At 38.8% G+C, this 20,228-nt stretch overlaps 1 protein-coding gene across 1 annotated transcript in view; it reads right to left on the bottom strand.

The window, feature by feature from the left end:
- Positions 1-15,692: 15,692 nt before the first annotated feature.
- Positions 15,693-20,228, bottom strand: part of SCFD1 (sec1 family domain containing 1) — a 49,554-nt gene continuing 45,018 nt past the window's right edge. The window contains exons 24-25 of the mRNA XM_066322156.1: positions 17,909-17,977; positions 15,693-16,964 (exon numbers count right to left, since the gene is read on the bottom strand). Coding sequence (XP_066178253.1) covers positions 16,941-16,964; positions 17,909-17,977 — 93 coding nt within the window. The 3' untranslated portion in view covers positions 15,693-16,940. The remainder of the gene's footprint in view (positions 16,965-17,908; positions 17,978-20,228) is intronic.

Genomic DNA, 20,228 nt, shown 5'->3' on the forward strand with positions numbered 1-20,228 from the left:
ATGGGTGCTTTTAAATAAGGACAGAATGTAACTGGGTTTTTTTATCTTTTTTTTTTTGAGAAGTTTTGGAAATATCCAAGAAACATTCTGGACTATTTGGAAGATTAAAGGATTAAAAGGATTTTATTAGAACTGTAGCAGTTTTGGAACATTTACCTGGCACATAATCTTCAACTATTTTTTGTTATGTTTCCCAGGCTGGTAAAGCAGATGAAAAATTTCCCCAGCACATTTACAAGTGTGAGAGAAGTGCTAGTGAAAAATAAGAAGTAGTGAATAGGTTGGGTGGGCTGCCTTTAAACCAGCTACAGACAGGAGTGAGTGCTGGTAGAGGTAACTTAGTGTAAAGGCATTTTCTGTGTGGCAAAGGTGATGAACAAGGAAAAATGAACATCATGAACAAGGAGAAATGACCAATCTATGCTCTAGTGTGAGAATGCATCCACTGCTCTTCTGATCCTTCCAAAAGTCTTCCTATAAACCCAGGAAAACCCATTTCTGACTTCTCAGCTCCACTAACTGTAATGCACCTCTGGTGATCTGTACCTGCTCCTTTTCAACTAGGGTCATCCTCACCAGATTTCTTGGTGTCAGCCAAAATGCTACTGAGCCACACTCTCCCAAAGAGCTTCCTATTTCAAAGTGATTGGATTGAAATAAAAATAAAAATGTTACAAAGACCATATTTCATCAGCTGTCATTGTTTGTGCAAGTCCATCAAAGGCATGTTTGTTTGAGTTTTCAAATTGATTGAAATTTGAAAATGAGATTTTCAAATGAGATTAGTCTGAGATACGCTGTGATTGTTGGTTATTTTACTGCATTTTATTGCATTTTACTGCATTTTACTCCTTCATCAAACTATTTACATGATGCATTTAATTGAGTTAATTGTTCTCTTTGAGTAAGAAGGATAAGGATATCATATCAGTCTAAAACCAGCGGGACTGAGGGAGAGGAAAAATTAAAATTACAGTTTTCAGAGTTCCAGGGCTAAAGCCAAGCCAAAGTCCTTTCTGATCTTCAGCTCTGGGATTTTCTTCTGGCGGGATCTCCAGAGTACTCTGTCACCAGATCTACTCCAGTTTCTCCAGAGGTAGCCCTGAAGTCTGCTGGGGTTGGGCATGTGCTCTGAAGAACGGGCCAGTTTTTGAGGAAAGTGATTTGGATTAGGTCGTAGCCCTCTTGGAAAGCCTTTTAGTGCTGATGGAATCACTCCCCAGAGCACCAGCGGCCCCAGAACTCCTTATTTTAGCAACAAAGCCTTGTCTGACATTGCCTTTCCTGCCTTTTTCATGGCCTTGGCCACAGCAGTGAGGCATAAGGGCTAAGACTCCGTTTTCCAGACACTCCTTTGTCTTTGTTGCATTCTGAGATTGTTGCAGGTGGTGAATTGCATCCCTCAGAGCTGCTGACACCCCAGAGAGCAGAGGGCTCCAGGTGATCAGTGGTCAGCAGTGCAGGACCCTCAGTCCCTCCTTAACCCTGGACACTGAATGCAGATTCTCTTGCCCTCCAGAAATCAGCCCAGCTCTGCCCTTTTTTTCCCAAAAAGATTGATTTGCAGGGTCTAAGTCCAGCTTGCCACCAGCCATCTTCAGAGTGGCTGTCAGCTGTAGAAGAGGAATCAGTGAATGCAGCAAAGGACAAACCCTTTGCAGTGCCTCGATGTGCACATGACCAACAGTTTTGGTGTTAAATCAGACAGAAGAAAAACTGCAAACCAACTTGAAGGAAAAAAAGACAGTGCTTTGCAGTGTGTGTTGAGTAACAACAGCATTAGGGTTTGTCTGGAAACTGAAGCAGTGTGGAAACATTGGGTTTTCCTGTGCATTTATATGTCTATATACACCAACACTACTCCCTAACAGCACTGGAAGGTTGTCATGTAAATCCCCTTTTCTTCTCCTATCTTCCCCAGTGTGTTTATCAACCTCATAACTAGCTCATAAAAGAAATTTAGGCTCAAAGGCAACAAATTTGTGTAAATAAAGGTTTTATTTTAAATACTCTGGCTTTAATATCTCTCATAATGTCAAGTAGCTTCACCCACAGTGGCTGCAGCATTCACTGAGTGAACATTGTGAGTGTCATTAAAAATTCACTGCCACTGCTATCCTAACTAAGCCTTTACAGAAAAGAGAGCCTTTTTAGGATGCTGTTGGGATCAAAGTGTTAAAACAATAAGAGGAGGGAGAAGTTTCTCTCAAAGTGACCTCGAAGCTGGGAATGCCAAGAATGTCAGGGTGGGAAAACTCTATTTCTTATGCCTGGTGTTGCTCATCCTCTGGCAGTTTCGAGAAGCAGAGCTCCTGTGGGGGATAACACACTCTCACAGACAGGCTCGAGGATGAACTGAGCCCAGCAGAGCCAGAGTCTCTGTTCCTGCAGCCTGGATTTGTTAGGGAGGTAATGAAACAAATCGACTTAACAAATTGCTGGCTTAATGGTTGCTCTTGGTTACTGGTGTGTGTTGATTCACACAGAGGTGGGTAATTGCAAATTCACGAGCAGAAAGCCAGAAAAAAAATGGACATTTTAAAACAGCCATCTTTCAGGAAAATTTTAGGTAGCTGTCTATCCTTATTTCACTGAGCTGTTAATTTATTTGATTTCTGTCTCATTTCTCAGTGACTGATTTTTTTTTTAAACTACATCGATCCAAGGTTATCATTAGATTATTAATAATAATTCATAATAATTTTCAAGCAAGTTTTGAAGAACGCTTCTCACCTGACAGTCTCAATAATAATTTGTCCTCCAGTAAATGCCAAGTAAGATTCCTACCTTTACTGTAATAAGTATTGCTTTTCTTTTTATATTTTAATTTTTATATTTTATTTTATATTTTCAAATGAAATTTAGGATTGCTACCTGGTTGGCACAACATCTAGGAACTAGGTCTTTTTCCCCGGACTTAGTCCCCAAAAAACTTTTGCTTTATGTAAAGTACGATTTAAATTTAACATTTCTTTGTCAGGTGTTATGGAGAGGATCTTTCCTGATGGCCATTAGTTAAACAACTCCTTTTTTTCCTTTAGTGCCCACTTTTTATTTCTCCATATTAATTTCTTCTCAGATTTCTTCTGCCCACCTTTTACCTTTCACCTTTCATTGTATGTCACCTCTGTGATTATTTGTTCTGTACTTTGAGCTTAATCTTCCTTTCCATGGGGTAGTGGGGGCAAAAAAGTCAGAGGCCAAAGGCCTCTGGAAGAGAAGAAATCAATTTCCTACCCTGAAACTTAAGGTCCTTTCATTTCTCCCCTTTTACCAGCCTGAATTCTCTGTAAACTCCTTGGCTAATTAGAGGGACAGAGTACCTGATTCTTGGAATATTTCTACTTGCTTACCTGCTAAGAAATTAATCTTATTTTGTCTCTCCTGTGGTTTGGGGTAGTCGGTATGGAAAATTTCTGTGGAGAGTGTTTTAGTCTTATAAATAAATTTCCTTTTGTTTTTATTGCACATTCACTTTTCAGGGACCGACTTTACTTCCACGTTTAAAAATATCTTTTCACTTGTCAAATTCACTGACTTCACCATTACCAAAATAATTAATCTGGTACGTCTGTAAACTTTCGCTGAGGGTCATTTTATTTTATGAATATTGAGCTAAATTAGAAAAGGCATTTGGGAAATTTTCCTATTTCAGAAAAATAAGATCAACTCACTGCTTGAACACTTTCTGTTTTGGCTCATTTTATCTCCAAAACAGCTCAATTTAGGATTTCCAGATGAGTCCACTGGCCTAATCTGTTAGTTTTGGCAATTATCAGTAGTGTTGAGTAGACTCTCTTTTCACTGATAGTGGTTAAGCAGTTGTGGTTAAAATGACTTTGTTGATAGAAGTGTTTCCACATTCTGAAACGTTCAAAGCTGTGGGTAGTCCAGTGATCAGACTCTCCATTTTGTGTCACTGTTTAGAAATTCTGGAAATTCTGTAGAAATGTCAAATAACTTGTTTCCACGTGTTGTTTTTGACCGTTAGTTTTCAGTCTAGGCTGTGAATTTTTATCTTCTGATTTAGAATTTGTGAATTTTGTCCTAACTTTAAATTAAGGGCAGGATTGCTTGAGGGTCAGGAAGAAACAAAAGCTTTTACCCCTAGAATTTTCCCTTCTTATATTTAAGGTTTTAAAGTGTGACTTCAAAGTGTAACTCGTTCTTTTCAATATTTAAGTGGTTTTGGGAAGGAAAAAATTTCAAAGTCTTCCCTTGGCCTTTCCTTCTTCATGGCCTCATTACGTTACTGATTTTCAAGCTTCAGAAATCAAAAAAACTCTTACCCTCCTGGCATGTAACACTCTTCAAACCTGAGAGTCTTCAACCATTTGTGCTTTAACCGTAGTGAAAATTTAATTGAAACAGATGAGGTTGGTGTGGCATGGACTAGTCCCTTTGCCTGACAGCAGGTGGGTGTCTCTGTGGATGGCTGTGCAAAGAAGTGGGGCAGAAAATGCACCATTACCCTTGCTTGCCTGAGAGAGGTGTTTAAAGGCTGAGGATGTATTTTGAGAATGCCATATCTCGTGGTTCTTATCTCATGTGATGGAATGAAGATATTAGTAGAGATCTAAATGAAGAGAAAAAGGATGCTGATTTTTTTTTTTATTATTCTAGTGAATGTCAGGTGGCATTGATTGTCACAAGTGAGTGAGAAAGAAAATAGATCTGGTGAGTGAGCAGAGAAAAGAGAGGAGAGACCTTGGTAGAGTCATTTGTCTGGAGAAAATGAGCAAGTCAGCAATGCCATCAGCATTAATAAGGAAATAATTTTAGTACTTCTTAGGACCTGGGCCTCCTGGGGTGAGTCCAGAATGCCAGAAGATGATAAAAGAGAGGAAGCACCCCTCCTGTGAGGAAATGCTAAAGGGCTGGGGCTGTTCAGCCTCAGAGGAGGCCTTGGGGTGACCTAATTGTAGCATTCCAGTACCTGAAGGGGCCCACAAGAATTCTGGAGAAGGACTTTTTACAAGAGCAGGTAGTGACAGGAGACAGGGCAAACCAAAATAGGGCAGGCTTAGATTAGATTTTTGGAAAAAGTTCTTCAATATGAGGGTGGTCAGGCACTGAAATGGGCTGCCCAGAGAAGATGTGAATGTCCCATTCTTGGAAGTGTTCAAGGTTCTGAGCAATCTAGTCTGGAGAAAGATGTTCCTGCCCATGGCAGGAGGTTTGGAATTAGATAAGTTTTAAGCTCCCTTCCAGTCCAAAACATTCTCTGATTTAGTTTCCTGGAAGCAGCATAATAAGAGCCAAAATTATAAAAGTCACATTTAGGATTAGTAAGCATATACAGTTCGCACTTTCAAGGAAATAAAGACACTAAGAATTTCCTTGCATTTAAATTGCATATTTTTTCTGACTGTTATGGTTGTGAACAATACCTAAGTGACCCATTAGCAGAGGCAGCACCCTTTTAAATTTTGGGATTGTTCCCATAGCTGCCAATGCATTTGATTTTTAAAAGATTCATATTATTTCTGCTCTTTTATTCAGCTGTGAGGAAGTGAGAGAGGTGATTGGCATATTGTAGTGTTGATCTCTCTCTTGTATCATGGGCAGAGATTTTTGTTGTGCTGCCCTCAGTGTTTGCAAATGCTCTGAAATTGCAGTTGGTGTTGCAGTTTTCCTTGGAAAAAATGACTGTGTGTTTTCTGCAGGTATATTACAAATTTTCAAGAAGGGCTTAAGTTGGACTGTAGTTTGACTGCTACCATTGCATTTGTGATTTAAAAAAAAAAAAAAAATCAAGCAAGCTAGGACACAGCTGTCCTCTCCACAAAATGTCAGTGAGGTCAAAGGTTCAAACAGAGTAATCATAATGACAAGAGGTTTTTGGCTATGAAGTATAGACCCACTAAGGCTGGAAAAGACCTCTGAGATCATTGAGCCTGTCTGATGAAATACAGGTAGCTTGGATAAATTTGTTGCCACCAGTTAGCAGTGGATATGAACCTGCATTAGAGCAGAATTCTGGGCTGCAGAAATGTTTTCTCTCTGAATATCAGAGATATCAGAGTATCTTTGGTAGTGACTTGGCTGGAGGTGCCAGGCTGGGTCTCATATATGTGCCTGATCTCTATAATATGGCTGTTGCCTGTGTTTTTCTGATTTCTTGCAGAAATTCTTGCAGTAGAATTAAGATAATAAACAGTCCTTTTGAAAAAATTATTTTTTATAAACCATGTGCAATGTTTTAGTAAAATCAAAGTAATTTGCAAATGCCTTTCAACTCACAAGCCTTTAGAATACATAATACCTGGGGACAATGAACACAAGCCTGCAACAGACTTGGCTGAAAACAGTTTTAAGTGCTCTTTGTTATTACTAAGCATTTAAGGTTGGTGGAATTTTCTTGCATAGATACCAACAGTTTGGTAGTGGTGGTGGTCTGTGATTTCTTTGTAATTGATGGAAATAATTAAGATGACCATCAAAGGTTTAATAGATGGAACAATGTGAGCCTTTTTGTAGTTTCTAGCTGACTTAATGGCAGAATATGGTGGCTGTGTGTGTGTCAGCTTGTTGCTGGTGCTTACCAAAGAGGCTGCTAGAAGTGGAATTTCCTCAGGAGCACGGACACCACATGGGCACACACAGCTGGACAATGTCCTGTTTGTGTCAGGACTGCTTCAACCCTCAGACAGGAACTACAGAGAACTGACTTCCTCCTGTGATTTTCATTGTGGTCGCTATTTCTGGGATTTTAAATAGATTTAGCTCAGCTGATTTTTCTCAAATGTTAGGACTTCTTTCTAGAAACATGATGCATCCAAAAGCTCATGGCATTAACTCAGGATTTTGGATGTACTGAGTGTCTTCAGGAGCTCTACAGCTCCTGGATAGGTGTCTTTTTGTAAGGGCACTGCTTGAACAATAAAGAGCTTTGTGTTTGATCTCTAAATGAAAGTGCTCTTTTCCAAGAGGTTGCTGTAGACAGAAGAAATAGTACAACTGTAAACACTGTTATTACTTTTTTTTCAGTAACACATATCTTCATTTTAAATTACAGCATATGTATTTAAATATTTTACTGCTGCTGGTGCTGGAGAGAGATTTGAAGTTATGCTATTTTCATCTTTTTCTACAAAAGCATTGATGGTGGAGCAGCATTCAGACAAGGGGTTTTTGGGCAAGGATTTTTCAGGCAGCTGTGGGCAAGAACAGCTCTGAAAACAGTTCAGTCATATTGATGTGAAAGTTGCCAGTCAAGAACAGAGGCTTATCAGCAACACATCTATGGTGGGCTCTGAAGGGTGCCACAGATAAAGGGCTTTGAACCTACAGAGCTTCTGTAGGTTTGTAGATTGGCCCTGGGAGCACTCCCAGGCCTCTGCCATGTAGGAAAAACTAATGAGATCAGGGAATTTCTCAAATTTATTTCTACTTAAATAACAGCTCATTTATTCAAACTTCTGAAAGGTAAGTTCATGCTGAGCGACCTTTGTTTAATTTTTTTCATTGTGAATAGTGCCATTTCTTCAGTGAAGAATGTTCAAAATGAGAGCTGTTTAAAGGTCAAACATAGTTTATAGCATCACTATTCACTTCATGTGCTCATTCTTTGGGAAGTGCATTCAGACACCTGATTGTTGCAAAAATATTTTTGCAAGGCAAAAGGCTTTTTTCCTATGTGCTAGAAGTGTTAGCTTTGAATTCAAGTAAAATCTGCTATTTTACTAAGGCTTCAGAGTGATGCGTTAAAAAGCAGAATAAGATCAGTATTTTTTTGTGCATTCTGATTTGATAAAGCCCATTTTCCTTTTGGAGGTACCTTTCTTGGCCTCCTGCCCCTATTCCTCAAACAAAAGTCTTTAGCTACACATGGCTTACCAGCTTAAGTACTCTTTCAAAATGGTAATTTAAGAGCCCTGTATAGCCAAAATAGCTCTGTTCCGGAACGACTCACAGCATGGTCTTTAAAACAGAACACCCAGCCACTAAACTGTTCTGTGTCACCTCAAAACATCTGCTGGAAAACAAGGCTATAATAGATACATTGTTCTCAGATCCTTTTTTTCTTTTTTTTTTTTTGTTAAGTCCTATTAAGTAGCCAGTATTTCATTTCAGTAAAATAGGGCCCTTTTCTCTTGAAGGAGGAAAAACTTTCCTCCTACAAGGACAATTCTGTATGCGTGCGTGCCAGCTCTTTCTTTTACGTCTTTTCTTTTAGAGTTTCCAGTGAAGAGCTATTCTAACTCAAATAGTGGTTGTTCAGTGCTCTTGGATGTTTCTTTCCTGCCGTGCAGAGGCTCTCTCCTTCATTCCCCTGTTGTCCCAGTGCTGCTGCCTCTGTGCCTGAGAAAGGGCAGCGCTCACACCGCCGTGGTGTCGTGGTTCCCTTTGCTCTTTGCACCATCACACGACATGTCTGCTGCTCTCTGGGCCCTGCTCTGCATCAACAGCTCTCACAACAAGCCACACGCATTTTTCCTGTGAACATAACCTCTTTTGTGGTCCTTGGGACAACACTGTCCTATGCAGAGATGTCCAGATCAGTTGGGTGTTTGTGCTACAGCATCAGCTTCCATCCGTGATTCCCCTTCCCTCTTTCCTCAAAGGTAGAGGTAAACAAAATGAAGCATTCTTAATCTACAAGGAAGATTTGTAGTTTGTTGCTTTTAGGTCTGCAGGTCAGAAATCGAGAAGATAAAAATAGAATCTATAGGTAGCTTTAGGATTCAGAGAGCTCATAACCCGAGAGGACCCTTTGGAGGTAGTTGGCCGAGAAGGAATCTCCTGAGGCCTTTCTTTTTATTCATCCTCTGATCGAAAGTGCTTGCCTCTGAAATGGCAAAGTTTAAAGACTGTCCACAAAAGCCTCTGCCCTGAGCCAGCCCCTGAGAAGTGACAGTATCTGTAGGCAAACTGGAAACAACATTTCCGCTGTCAGAACAACTTTCAGGCAGTTACATTTTGATTGCAGTGGGGTAAGGAAAAAGGAACACTGAGTCGTGAAAAACACTTTTATTAAAATAATAATAATAATAATAATAAATCTATTTCAAGTTAATTGCATTCCATTTAAATTATAGCACACAATGCCCACTTACCAGTCAGGTTTAAAGTAAACAGCAAGCAAAATGACTTGATGTAATTTGATAAGTAAAAATTTATTTTAATTCACATCATCATGTCAATTCTTCCTGTTTCAAAACATTTGACTACTGACTTCTAAAATTTAGATTTGGGGATCTTTCAAACATGTAATGAAATAAAAACACTTCGTAAGGAAGGCCACACATTCGTCTAATTATAACTGGGATAGAGAAAATCTTAAGATTAATAAAACCATGTTTTGTATTTAAAAATGGAATGTGTGTGTGGAAATACATATTGCAGGTCTGCCATTATAGTATATAAAGTATTGATGTTTCTTATGAGTTTTGATGAATTTGGGGATGAACAAAGGAACACACAAAACAGCATAAGATGCTGCAGTTAAATATCCCTTGCCTGTTGGTCTTTCATTATTTTACAGGAATTTGATCCTCACAGAGTTGTGTATCCTTGTAGGAGAAGCAGTCTCTTCAAAAGACCTGTGAACCAGATTGTGTGCACTGCAAGGCAGTGCTCTGGCACAAACTGATGTTTTTATGTGCTTTCTTTCAAAATAGCTGTAGTGGTATTTGTACCAAAGATTATTGGAGTTTATATCCAACTTTTGGCTGCTGCGTAGACGTGGCTGAGATTTTGTTTCTTTTTAAATCCAGGCTTTCCAATAAAACAACTGTAGGATCAACCCAGTGTTTTTCATCTCCACCTTTATTTTGTACACCCACGGGGTCTTATAGGGTGGAACTGGAGCTGTGACATCAAACAACGTGCAAGATTTCAGAGGCACCTGTAGTCACTTGAACTGCATTTTCTTTGTGCTTGACAACAAATACTATTTGTACAGGTGGCACTTGTCTTTTCTTGGTATATATATATATATAGGTATATATATTCTATATATATATATATATACTTATATTATACTTGGTATAAGTACTGTGCTTAAATAGGGGAATTTATTCCTTGGAAACTGATTGTTCTAGTGAAGAATGCCAGTGTGGACTCAGTCTCTTATCTGGCTCATCAGGGAGGCATTGCTGATCCTGGAGTTTCCCTCCTGGCTCTATTTGGTGACTGATGTTTGCTCTTTCCCTGGCCATCCTCCTGGGAAGGAGACAGAAGGAAGGGAGGTCTCTATCCTGGGACCACCCCTAGGATGGAGCCCACTGTTGTTTCTTGCTCCCCTGCTCGTGGGAAGGGCATGGGAGCTTGTGTAGTGTCTCTGTGTTTGCTGACTGGTAGGATTACCTTCTCTCCTTTAGTTTAATTTCAGGGGAAATCTCCCCCTTGGACTTGTGCTGGAGTCTTTTATGGTCCATCCCCCTTCACACACTGCTGCCTGTGTGATCTCTACACCCTGATGCCTTGGGAATGGCCTTGTTCTCCACTTTCCTTTCAACAGGACAGGCTGAAACCACTTCACTTACCACTCTGGACAATGAAAATTGCCTTTCAGTGAATACACTTGAAGGTTCCTTAGATTTTCTATTGCCATTGAAGTAAATATATATATGTGAACAGCTTCACAATGTGGCATATTAACTAAATTATAGAGACATTTGTCCTTAATATCTTACTGTGAAAATTTCCAAAGAATGCAGTCCAGATCTCATCCTTTCCGTAGCCAGAGTTGCACTTATTTTCTTAGCACTGTTTTTGTTCCCAAAATGTGTGTTTATTAGAAATAGGTAACAGAAAGCAAGGTCATGTTGTGCCAAAGGATTCTTCTAGATGTGATGTGTTTTTGCTTCAGGAACTTAAGCTGTACAAATATTTCTGTGGGTTTGGGAACTAGTTGTTTCCTCTGAGGTATCACTACAAGTATTTTAGGGGCTAAATCCTTGTCTCTGCTGGGACACTGGAGCCTGGCTCAGATACAGCAGAACAAATTACTAATGGCACCTAAAGGAGGAGAAGCAATTTGGAAAATATCACTGTTTGATTTGCTGTTCATGATTTGACTGCCACAGTCAGAAAACATCAAATTACATGAAGTTTTCACTGACTGACTAAGCAGGATCCTAACCTACATTATAGGGATTGTTCTTTTGATCACTGATATTGCAGTGAATTGAGAGGGAGATTAAAAAAATGAAATGAGATTTAAGAAAATGAATTCTAACTGATAAGTGAGAGGTATTACCATTAAAAAAAACCCTTAAACTGGCTCTGCACAGGAGAGAGCTCTTTTAGGTTCACCTGTTTTCACACTGGCCTCTGAGCAGGCACAAATTCAGCTTCTCCAGTGAGGAGAGTATGGCTCCATTCTCCTCCCTGAGAGCCCTGGGCTGGTAACAACAGTGCTGTTCCTTCTCCTGTGCAAGGCAGGGCTGACAGACAGATGCCTCCTCTGGGGAGAAGTGTGACCTGCACAAACACCAGAAAGCTGGAGATGTGCTCAGGGAACACTTGTACAATTTCCCTGTAGGAATTTCAGAACAGCCCCACAGCATAACATGAGTTTTTCCTCCTTATTCAGCTTCAAACTATCCCTTATCTCTCAAATGATAAAGGTGATTTCCAGCCTGACAGAGGCAAAAAACCCACAGAAGGTAGATTTATGTGGTTACCTTCCCTGTGTTGTAGGGAAGTCCCTGTATTTTCCCACTGCTTGCTTTCACAGAGCTCATCAGAGCATGGTTACAGTGAGGGAAGGCTGGCTGGCCAAAGCCTTTCTCCCTGGGAAGACAAAAAATATCCTCGGTGCAGCAGCTGGACAATGACATTTAGGAGGAGATATCTTTCCTTGTGAGCTACCAATTCAAACTATATCTGAATGAGGCCCATGGCCAGTTACTTATCTATGGGAATGGACTCCTGTTCCAGTTCAAGGGCAAACTTACATGCCAGCTGGAGCTCAGCAGTTTTAGATGTCAACAACCCCAGGAAAATGAAGCAAAAGACATCCTCCAAAATGACTGGAACATACTGGTAAGGGAAGCTGAAGAAAAAATTGCACCAGCTGTGTTTCACTTCTTTGACATATAAAAAGAGAGGGTTTATTTGAGTGCTAGCAAAACTGGCAATACAATTGGCTCTGCTATTACACAAGCTCTACATGAAAAAAGTGCGCTTGCCTGCGAAACATTTTGTGTCATCATCCATCATCTCTCTGTGATTTTCATTTTTTCAGTTTTGTGACTTGATCTGAGAGTCTTTGTTATGGACACAGAGAACACACTGCACAAAAGAATGAACAGACCAAGTAGGAAGACACTGATCCCAAGGGATTTGTAGATGGGAGAAAATGTTGACATTATTCAATCTATTTCATATGATGCATATTGTGGCAGAGAAAAAGTGTACAAACATAGATATTTGCACTTGAAACAGATTAAATATATATGTGTTGATTTATAGTTTAAAAAGTCTTTTGAGAACATATATCAGGCTGAATGTAATAAATATTTCAGAACAGAGTTGCCATTGTCATTTGGCAGCTTATACAAGGTGTTGCAATTATTCCCCTGGTTTAGAGATGCAGGAAGAATCCAGAAAGCTTTGCCATTGTAGCTGGATGTACAAATGGTCCTAGGTCATTTCAGGGAGTAAATTAAACAGCTCAATTAACTCTAACACACAAAAAATTATTTGACTTGACCTGTGTAATTTTATTCTCAGAAATGAAATAGGAACAATCCTATTATTTGTTAAAACTGTCTTCATTATGATTTGAAAACCTTGGGGAGTCTGTATGTACAGAAAAGATAAAAATTTATTTGGGGAAGAAGAAGGTGGTGGGGGAATGGTTTTAGCTGCAGGAAACACTATGGAGAACTGTATTCCTATTAAAAATTCCTGAAAGAATCCACACCAATTATTGTTAAGGAAAACTACATACCCCTTCTGGGACTTCATTTTAATCCATTAATTCTCATGCTACATGCAGAATACAAGGAAGAATTCAGAGCAGTAAATGAGTTCTATTACCTGTCTATGCTATGAGGTGCTAAAATCAATTTTCTGTAAAGGCAGTATGCCTTTGATCTCTCCCTTTTGTATTGCCAGAAGTAGGAATGCACACGAGATAAGGTGACTGATTAGGACCTGGAATGGATAGTTCTGGGACTTTTGGACAAATGAGTCTGGTTTCACAGATTAAGTACCACTCCTCCATCACCAAATCAAGCAAGTCAACCTATGCAATTATGAAAAGGACCAGAATAATATAACATTTTAGGAATATCAGATGTACTCCTGCTTGGTTTATGTAAGGGGAAAGACATGAGGGAAAGATACAAAGTTTATATTTAAATTTAAAATTCCACTGGCAATTGAACTACCTAATGGTTTATAACTGCAGAAAAAAAAAGATGCATTGGTGGCTCCAATATGCAGGTTTTTTATGCTGTTGAAGGATGGTATGTGTTGCAGTGACATGTGACCATATTAAGGAGCAGAATATATCTGAATGTTGCTGAAAACAACTGCAACTGCCACACAGAATAGGGTTACCAAGCCACTTCCAAACAAAACAGAAGTGGGTCAATTAATCTCCTGATTCACAGTAAGAATTATTAACATCTTCTCTGATGTCTGAAGCTACACAGAATTCACTGACACTGTGGCTAACTTTTCTGTACCACTGAACACTGGCCAGGTTTGGTTTTCTCTGAGCCAGAGCCATCTGTCAGCAACGAGTCACAACTAATGAATGGCCCTAACAGAGAGGGAGTGGCTCTCTGCACAGTAAATAAGGGATGTGATGTTGTTCCAGCTCAACACCTTTAATTTCAGATCTCAGGAATGCAGTTGTGGTAGTTGTGAAGTAATTTCCCATGTACCCCCTTATAAACCTTTTACTTCCTAAACCTCATAGGATCACTCTAGCCAACTGAATGAACCATTAAACAATTCCATTTTGGAACATTTAACATTTGGATACACATTTTGGAGTGTATCATTTAAGTGGAAAGAGAAGTGCTGCCCTTTGTTCAGCTCTAGTCCTGGAGCTGTGCATGCCCAGCTGTGTTGGCTCTAGAACTGTGACTGATATCAGTGTTACTGTTCTCTGCAGAACCTATGGGTTTTGGGAAAAACCTGCTATTTTGTGTTCCATTCAGATGGATGCAAACACCATTAATCAATAGCAAAATTTACTTCTAGCCTAAGAAAGATTGCTATCTGATTTGCATCATACAAATTCATTTAAATGAAATGCTGGTCTCCAGAAGCTTCTTTCCTTTATTCAGATTATTTTTTTTATTGTTACTTTTTTAGAGTGCCTAATTCTGAAAAAACAGGATTCTTGCTAAATTCACCATTAAGTCACAAAATATCCACCTAAATACTCAAAAGCCTTCCAATTAAAACAAGAGAGCAAGCAAAGGGCTGTAATTTCAAAATGTGCATGTATACTGAAGTTTGTGCAACTGTTTATGAGGTTTGTCCATACTCCCTGAAAGACTGACAGTCAATTTTCCACAGCTAAGACACAGACTGCTAATTAGCTAATTTTCTCCCTGAGAAGAGGCACAGCACTTGACACTCATCACTGTGCTGTCTTTACTGACCTAAACAGGAAGGTAAATACCAATGAGAAGCTGTCTCACCAGCTGCTCCTGAGTTTTATCAAGCTTTATCTTTAAGCTAACAGAGCTCTATCAACAGAGAGGGGACTAGAAAAGTTCCAAACCTCTGGTCCTCCGTGCAGCCACCTAAAATATTTATCAGCAACATGAATGCTGCAATTTTACTTCAAAGATTCACTGAGCCAGGTGCTTTAAGCCCATACCTTTGAGGATACAAAGGACACCATGACAGCTATAAACTGAAGAAGTTTACCAAAGAGAGAGCTTATTTTTAACATTGTTTGTCTCTGGATTAACCAGAGATTTCCTGTACAACCTTCCACATTCCTAAATCCAGAGGTACTAGGGAAAAAGGGCCGTGTAACAAAAACCTGCATGCCATAATTCAGGTTACATTAGCAAGGAAGAAGCATAAGGTCCCTGTTACACTGTTACAGGGACAGAGCAGTAAATCCATAACTTAAAGGTAACAGAGAGCTTCAGGACTATTACAACTAAATCAGGAAACTAGTTTGGAGATGAAGGAGAAGAATGTTCGAAATACAAAAATTGTATTTATTAATTTTTTTAAAAATGTGCACCCCAAACTGACCAGTGCCTGCTCACACAGCAGACCTGAAGATCCAGTCATAAAGCTGGGCACAAAATAAACCTGTCTCCATAGGCACTGCAAAGATGGAAAACAGGGTTTTGAATGCAGCCACTAAAATAAATTTTTCTATCTTCACACAGTTTACTGCAAAAGCACGTTCTGTAAGCTGGGATTTAGGAGTGCTTCTGGTTCAAGTGAGCAGTGCCAAGATCTGGACAAAAACCAAGCAGCAGATTTTTCATAAGCTGGTTGTCAGCCACAAGGTAAAAACTCTTTGCACAGGAAGCACAGTTGAGGAGGGATTATTTCAAGTGCCTGAAATGAACCCCCACAAGAAGCAATAAACACTTTAAACGTAATTTTCTTTTCCTGACACACTTTGGCCTTGTTTTGGCTACCAAATACAGCATACATATATGTACATATATATGCAATTAGAATAACAAACTGACAGTGAGTCCTTGCTGATTGAAATCTGGGACAGTGCTCACATGCAACAACTACAATGAACACCATAGCAAACATATTTATTGACTTGGCAAAATTAGAAATTTATAGCAGTACTGAGGAGTAGATTACAACACTTAGATAATTAAATAACATCATTATTTTTTGATAACATATTATTCTTGTGATACTTTTAAGGAATAGATCAACTGCACTTTTTGTACAGATGTTCTGAAAAGCAATCTACTTGGGGCAAGGGCATTGTGTTTAGTGCAAAACTAACAATCAACATTGAAAAGGAGTGCAAAAAGCACTACTGAAAGATTGACAGTAAGACAGTAATTCTCACAGTTTGCTAATAAACCCACAAGAAATGTTCCCACTTTTTGAGTGTGTTAGGCCTTGTTTTGAAATCTTATTATTGCTTCACCAGTAGCTGTTTCCAGAGAGGAGGCAGAGACCTCCATCTATAAAAAAGAATTTGTTATGACCTCTGAGCTCCTGTATGCATTCTCCAGAATTATCATTACTGGATTCTTTAAACTACTAAACTGCCCCTACCTAATGGAATTGTTAGAAATTGTATTTTAAATATGTGCTTATACAAGTGAAGAGCTGATTTGTGAGTATGACTTGAGTTCTTCCCAAACATAACAGTCAAAGCAGTTACAGTAAAAAGTGCAGAAGAAAATTATTGAAGATTTCAGTTTTACAGTTTGAAACTGACTGTGTTGGCAAGCAATTTTCTCTTTAATATTAAGAGAAAAGCTAAATTAGTGTACCAGAAACTTGTACTGAAGGTATCTTCCAGTACATCTTTTGACGATAATGCAAAGACTGCACAAATCAAATGACTTTGGTAAAATAAAAGGGTAAGAAGTAGTTCTCTTACACTAAGGCTCTTTGTCTGTGGTCCTGAAAGGCAGTTCTGCTCTTTTGAATTTTGTTAAATAAAGATATTCTGGCTTTCAAGAAGAACATAACTCCTAAAGTCAGACTTGACCTTTTCTGAGAGCTCTTACCACATTCAAGAATTTGAATGCCATACTTTTCAGCCAGTTCTGTCATAAACCACAGCTAGTACTGCAGTTAAAATGCAATAACAGTAAAACTGACCTCCACCAAAAACACAGCAGGTTTTATTTCTGAAAGGCTGATATACACCATATTAATTAAAGATTCTTTTAGAAAGTTATCATATTAATGAAACAGGATTAAGTTATAACATAATGACAAAATTAAAGATACGAAGATATCTGAGTGTTGTAACAATTCTCTGTTGTCACATTTCCATCCAGGTTTCAGTCTTATTTCTGGCCAAGTTGGGACAGCTGAACATGAAGAGAAAAAAGTCATTAGATTGCTAATCTGATTCTTTCAGTCACACTAATATCCAGCTCATACAGCAAATATTTCTGTCTATTCATGCTTTGTTTGACTCTGAGAACCAAATGTCTTCTGGTGACAGAATATTTAATGCACAACCTCAGAGGAGAAGACTTGAGCTTCCAAATTTTCAGACTTGAATGTATCTCATGAAGTAAAGGCACAGTGTGCCCAGTCAAGACAAAAAAATGTCAATTAGGCTGAATGAGGAGTTAAAATCTAGCAAGTAACATCTGTCTCCTAGAAGTGCTACAAGAATTAATTTAGTTCTTTCAAACACACTTTTGAATAACAACTTACTCTCAGTGGGACATAAAACCATGGGTGGTGACAGCTACTGAAGGGCTGCTATTTGCTGACCACCAAGAATAATTTTTATTTGCTATTAGTATTGGAATGAGGCATAGAGAATGAATGAGGTTTTTAACAGCACTAAAAGACAGAGTTTACTACAGGTATGGACATCAAGGTGCTACTAGGCCAGCACTTTTATATCTACATATCTGTAGACATTTACAAACCAGGACAAAGGTTTAAACATCTTGTAACTTGAAAAAGTTTCAAGAAAACCCTGGAAAAAGATGCTGTTTGGGAAAGTTCCAAGAACTGGCTCAATTTTTTTTCAGTAGGATTAATGTAAAGACAATTATTATGAATTTGTTTACCTGTATTATCTGTGTGAACTCATATTGGTAACTGGCCTTCAACAGCTAATTAAAAATAATGACTTCAAAACTTCAAGCAAATAAAAATAGGCAACATGCATTAATTTTTCACAGATCAATTTGATTTTTTTTTTTGGCAAAAATCCATGGAGATGTAGGGTTATATAAATCAACTTACAGATAAGGAAGTAATAAACATTACAGAGGTTATCAAAGTTGTCTACCTGTTTTATAAACTGTGTAGCATTAAAAAGTTCACTGCAGCCATACAGGACATGTTTGCCTTGTTTACCCTAAAAAAGAGAAGTCCATAGGAAATCAGTTGTTCAACAGAGTAGCAGAAAATTAACAAGCAGTACTTTTCAAAGCATCATCAAAAGGAAATTAAAGGATATACCAAATTGTTTTGCACACAACAGCATGCTAGCCTCCTCCTGCAGGCTCCCTGTGGCTTGCAATTCTGATGACACATCTTCAGTATGTTGAATTTAATTTGGACAATACATTTATTTTAAGGCCCAATCTACCTTAACAACAGTATAAATATTTGCTTTTGACATTGTGAGATACTCCACTCTAGCACAGAACTACAAATAATTAGATTTGAAGGTTTCTCTTAATTCTTCTACAAAAAAAATCCCAGAATGTGAAAGCTGAATGAACATTGCTTCCTGTTTTAGAAAGTTTTAAAATACTTTCTCTGTGCTTTCAGAGCAAACTGGCAAAACAGATAGTGCTTAGAAAAATAAAGCCATGAATAAAATCTCTGTGGTATCTGCTTGCAAGAACAGAGCTGTTGATTTTTCTCTTTTTTTATTCTGGAGGAAGACTGATTGAATTTGAGAATAATTAATAAGCTACATCTGTGGAAACAATAGCTGCTGGAAGTCTACCACATGGAAAAGCCAATTTTGTTGGAAAAGACTGGAAGTGTCACCTGGAAGAGGCACACAGGTTTCCAGGTGGTGGGTGGGAGGGAGAATAAAGGTTTTCATTAACCTTCCTTGTTTTTTTTAAGGTAAAGGCAGAGTGGAATAAAGGTGAGGGAGTCTTCCCCTGTGGGAGTCATCTCCCAGTGTTCAAGTACAGTCTGAGTGGAGAAACACACAGCACCCTTCAGCTGTGACAACTGTGATGGAAAACCTCTGCTCACAGCTTCCAGAAGAAGAGTGTGTTCAACTTCTGACTCTCCATAAGATCTAACATTACCATTTCCACAGCTTTCAGCTCCTTCTGTTTTACCAGTGACCTCCTGTTTGCCCTCTTATTCCTCTGAACCTTCCTGCCACTGTGTATGGAGTGCTGAGTGTTCAACTTGTCACACACAAGTGCCCTGTGTGTCCACACACAGCAAACCTCAGCTCTGGCAGATGCAGCTGCAGCCAGGGAAGTGAACTAACCCCTAGGCAATTCAGAGATTTGATTTTTAGTAGAAAGTAAGGAATACTCATCCTCTTGGGGATCTTTTGGATTGGTATTAGTAGCTGAAGTGGCTTTGGGCAGACTAAGGAGCAAGCTAAATGTTTGACAACACTGTCACAGGCAGATGCCTCACTGAGTGCTAAAACAAAACTTAATGATTTCTTTAATTTACATTCCTCTTCCTATCCTTTCCTCTTTCCAGACCAGCTCTGTTCCAAAGTTAGAGGGAGGAACTCAGCATACACATCCTGACTTTGCATTCTTCAAAATTAACCTGGACATAAAACTCTTGTGTGCTTTGTAGAATAACTGTTTTTCAATAACTAATGCCCCATATTTATTATTTCTTGTGAAAAGCCTCAGTCCAGTCTACCAGAGAACAGAACAACTGTACCATGAGCAAGGTTAAGATCAGGAAGAAAGAATGGTGGGCTGCTGCTGTTAAATAATTTATTACCTTCTTCAGAATTTTGCTACAGTTACTTTGGCATTTTTTTTTAAATTCCTGGAAAGTGCTGGAATACCACTCCTGCCTCCCAGGAACTGTCATGATTTAGTTATTTTTCTCCATCACTGATTTTTGGTACACATGTGTTCTGCTTGTCCAGCCATTGGAACCAGAGAAATCAAATCTGTTACACCAGCATGAGGTTACATATTTTCTTACTTGTGCATATGACACCTTGTATGATTTCTACACAGAATGAAATGATGCAGTTTAACAAGAATAAGCTTCTATTAACTCAACAGTGAAAACTTCTGACTGTGGGTAAGTAATAAATGCTCAGATATTGGTGCCAATCTTATATTTGCTTTAACAGATAACATGGTATTTGCATTATGCTGGTTTCTGAAACAACATACTTTATGCTCAAGTAAGATTGTCATACAATAAAATGTTTGTTATCTGCAGGTATGAGCTTGAACTGACTCCATACTGTGAGGCTGCACACCAAAAAGCACTGGGGTATCTCTTCTGCAAGGTTTATGAAAACTAGAGAATTCTGAGCAGTTCCTTACTTTCAGGGTTATGATATGCTACAGCTGCTTTATTTAACACCAGCACATGAAAACTAATAAACAGGTTAATTCAGTTTGCTACATCTGCTGACAGTTGCTGTG

The sequence above is a fragment of the Sylvia atricapilla genome, chromosome 6 (genome assembly GCF_009819655.1).
Source record: "Sylvia atricapilla isolate bSylAtr1 chromosome 6, bSylAtr1.pri, whole genome shotgun sequence".
Classification (NCBI taxonomy): Eukaryota; Metazoa; Chordata; class Aves; order Passeriformes; family Sylviidae; genus Sylvia; species Sylvia atricapilla.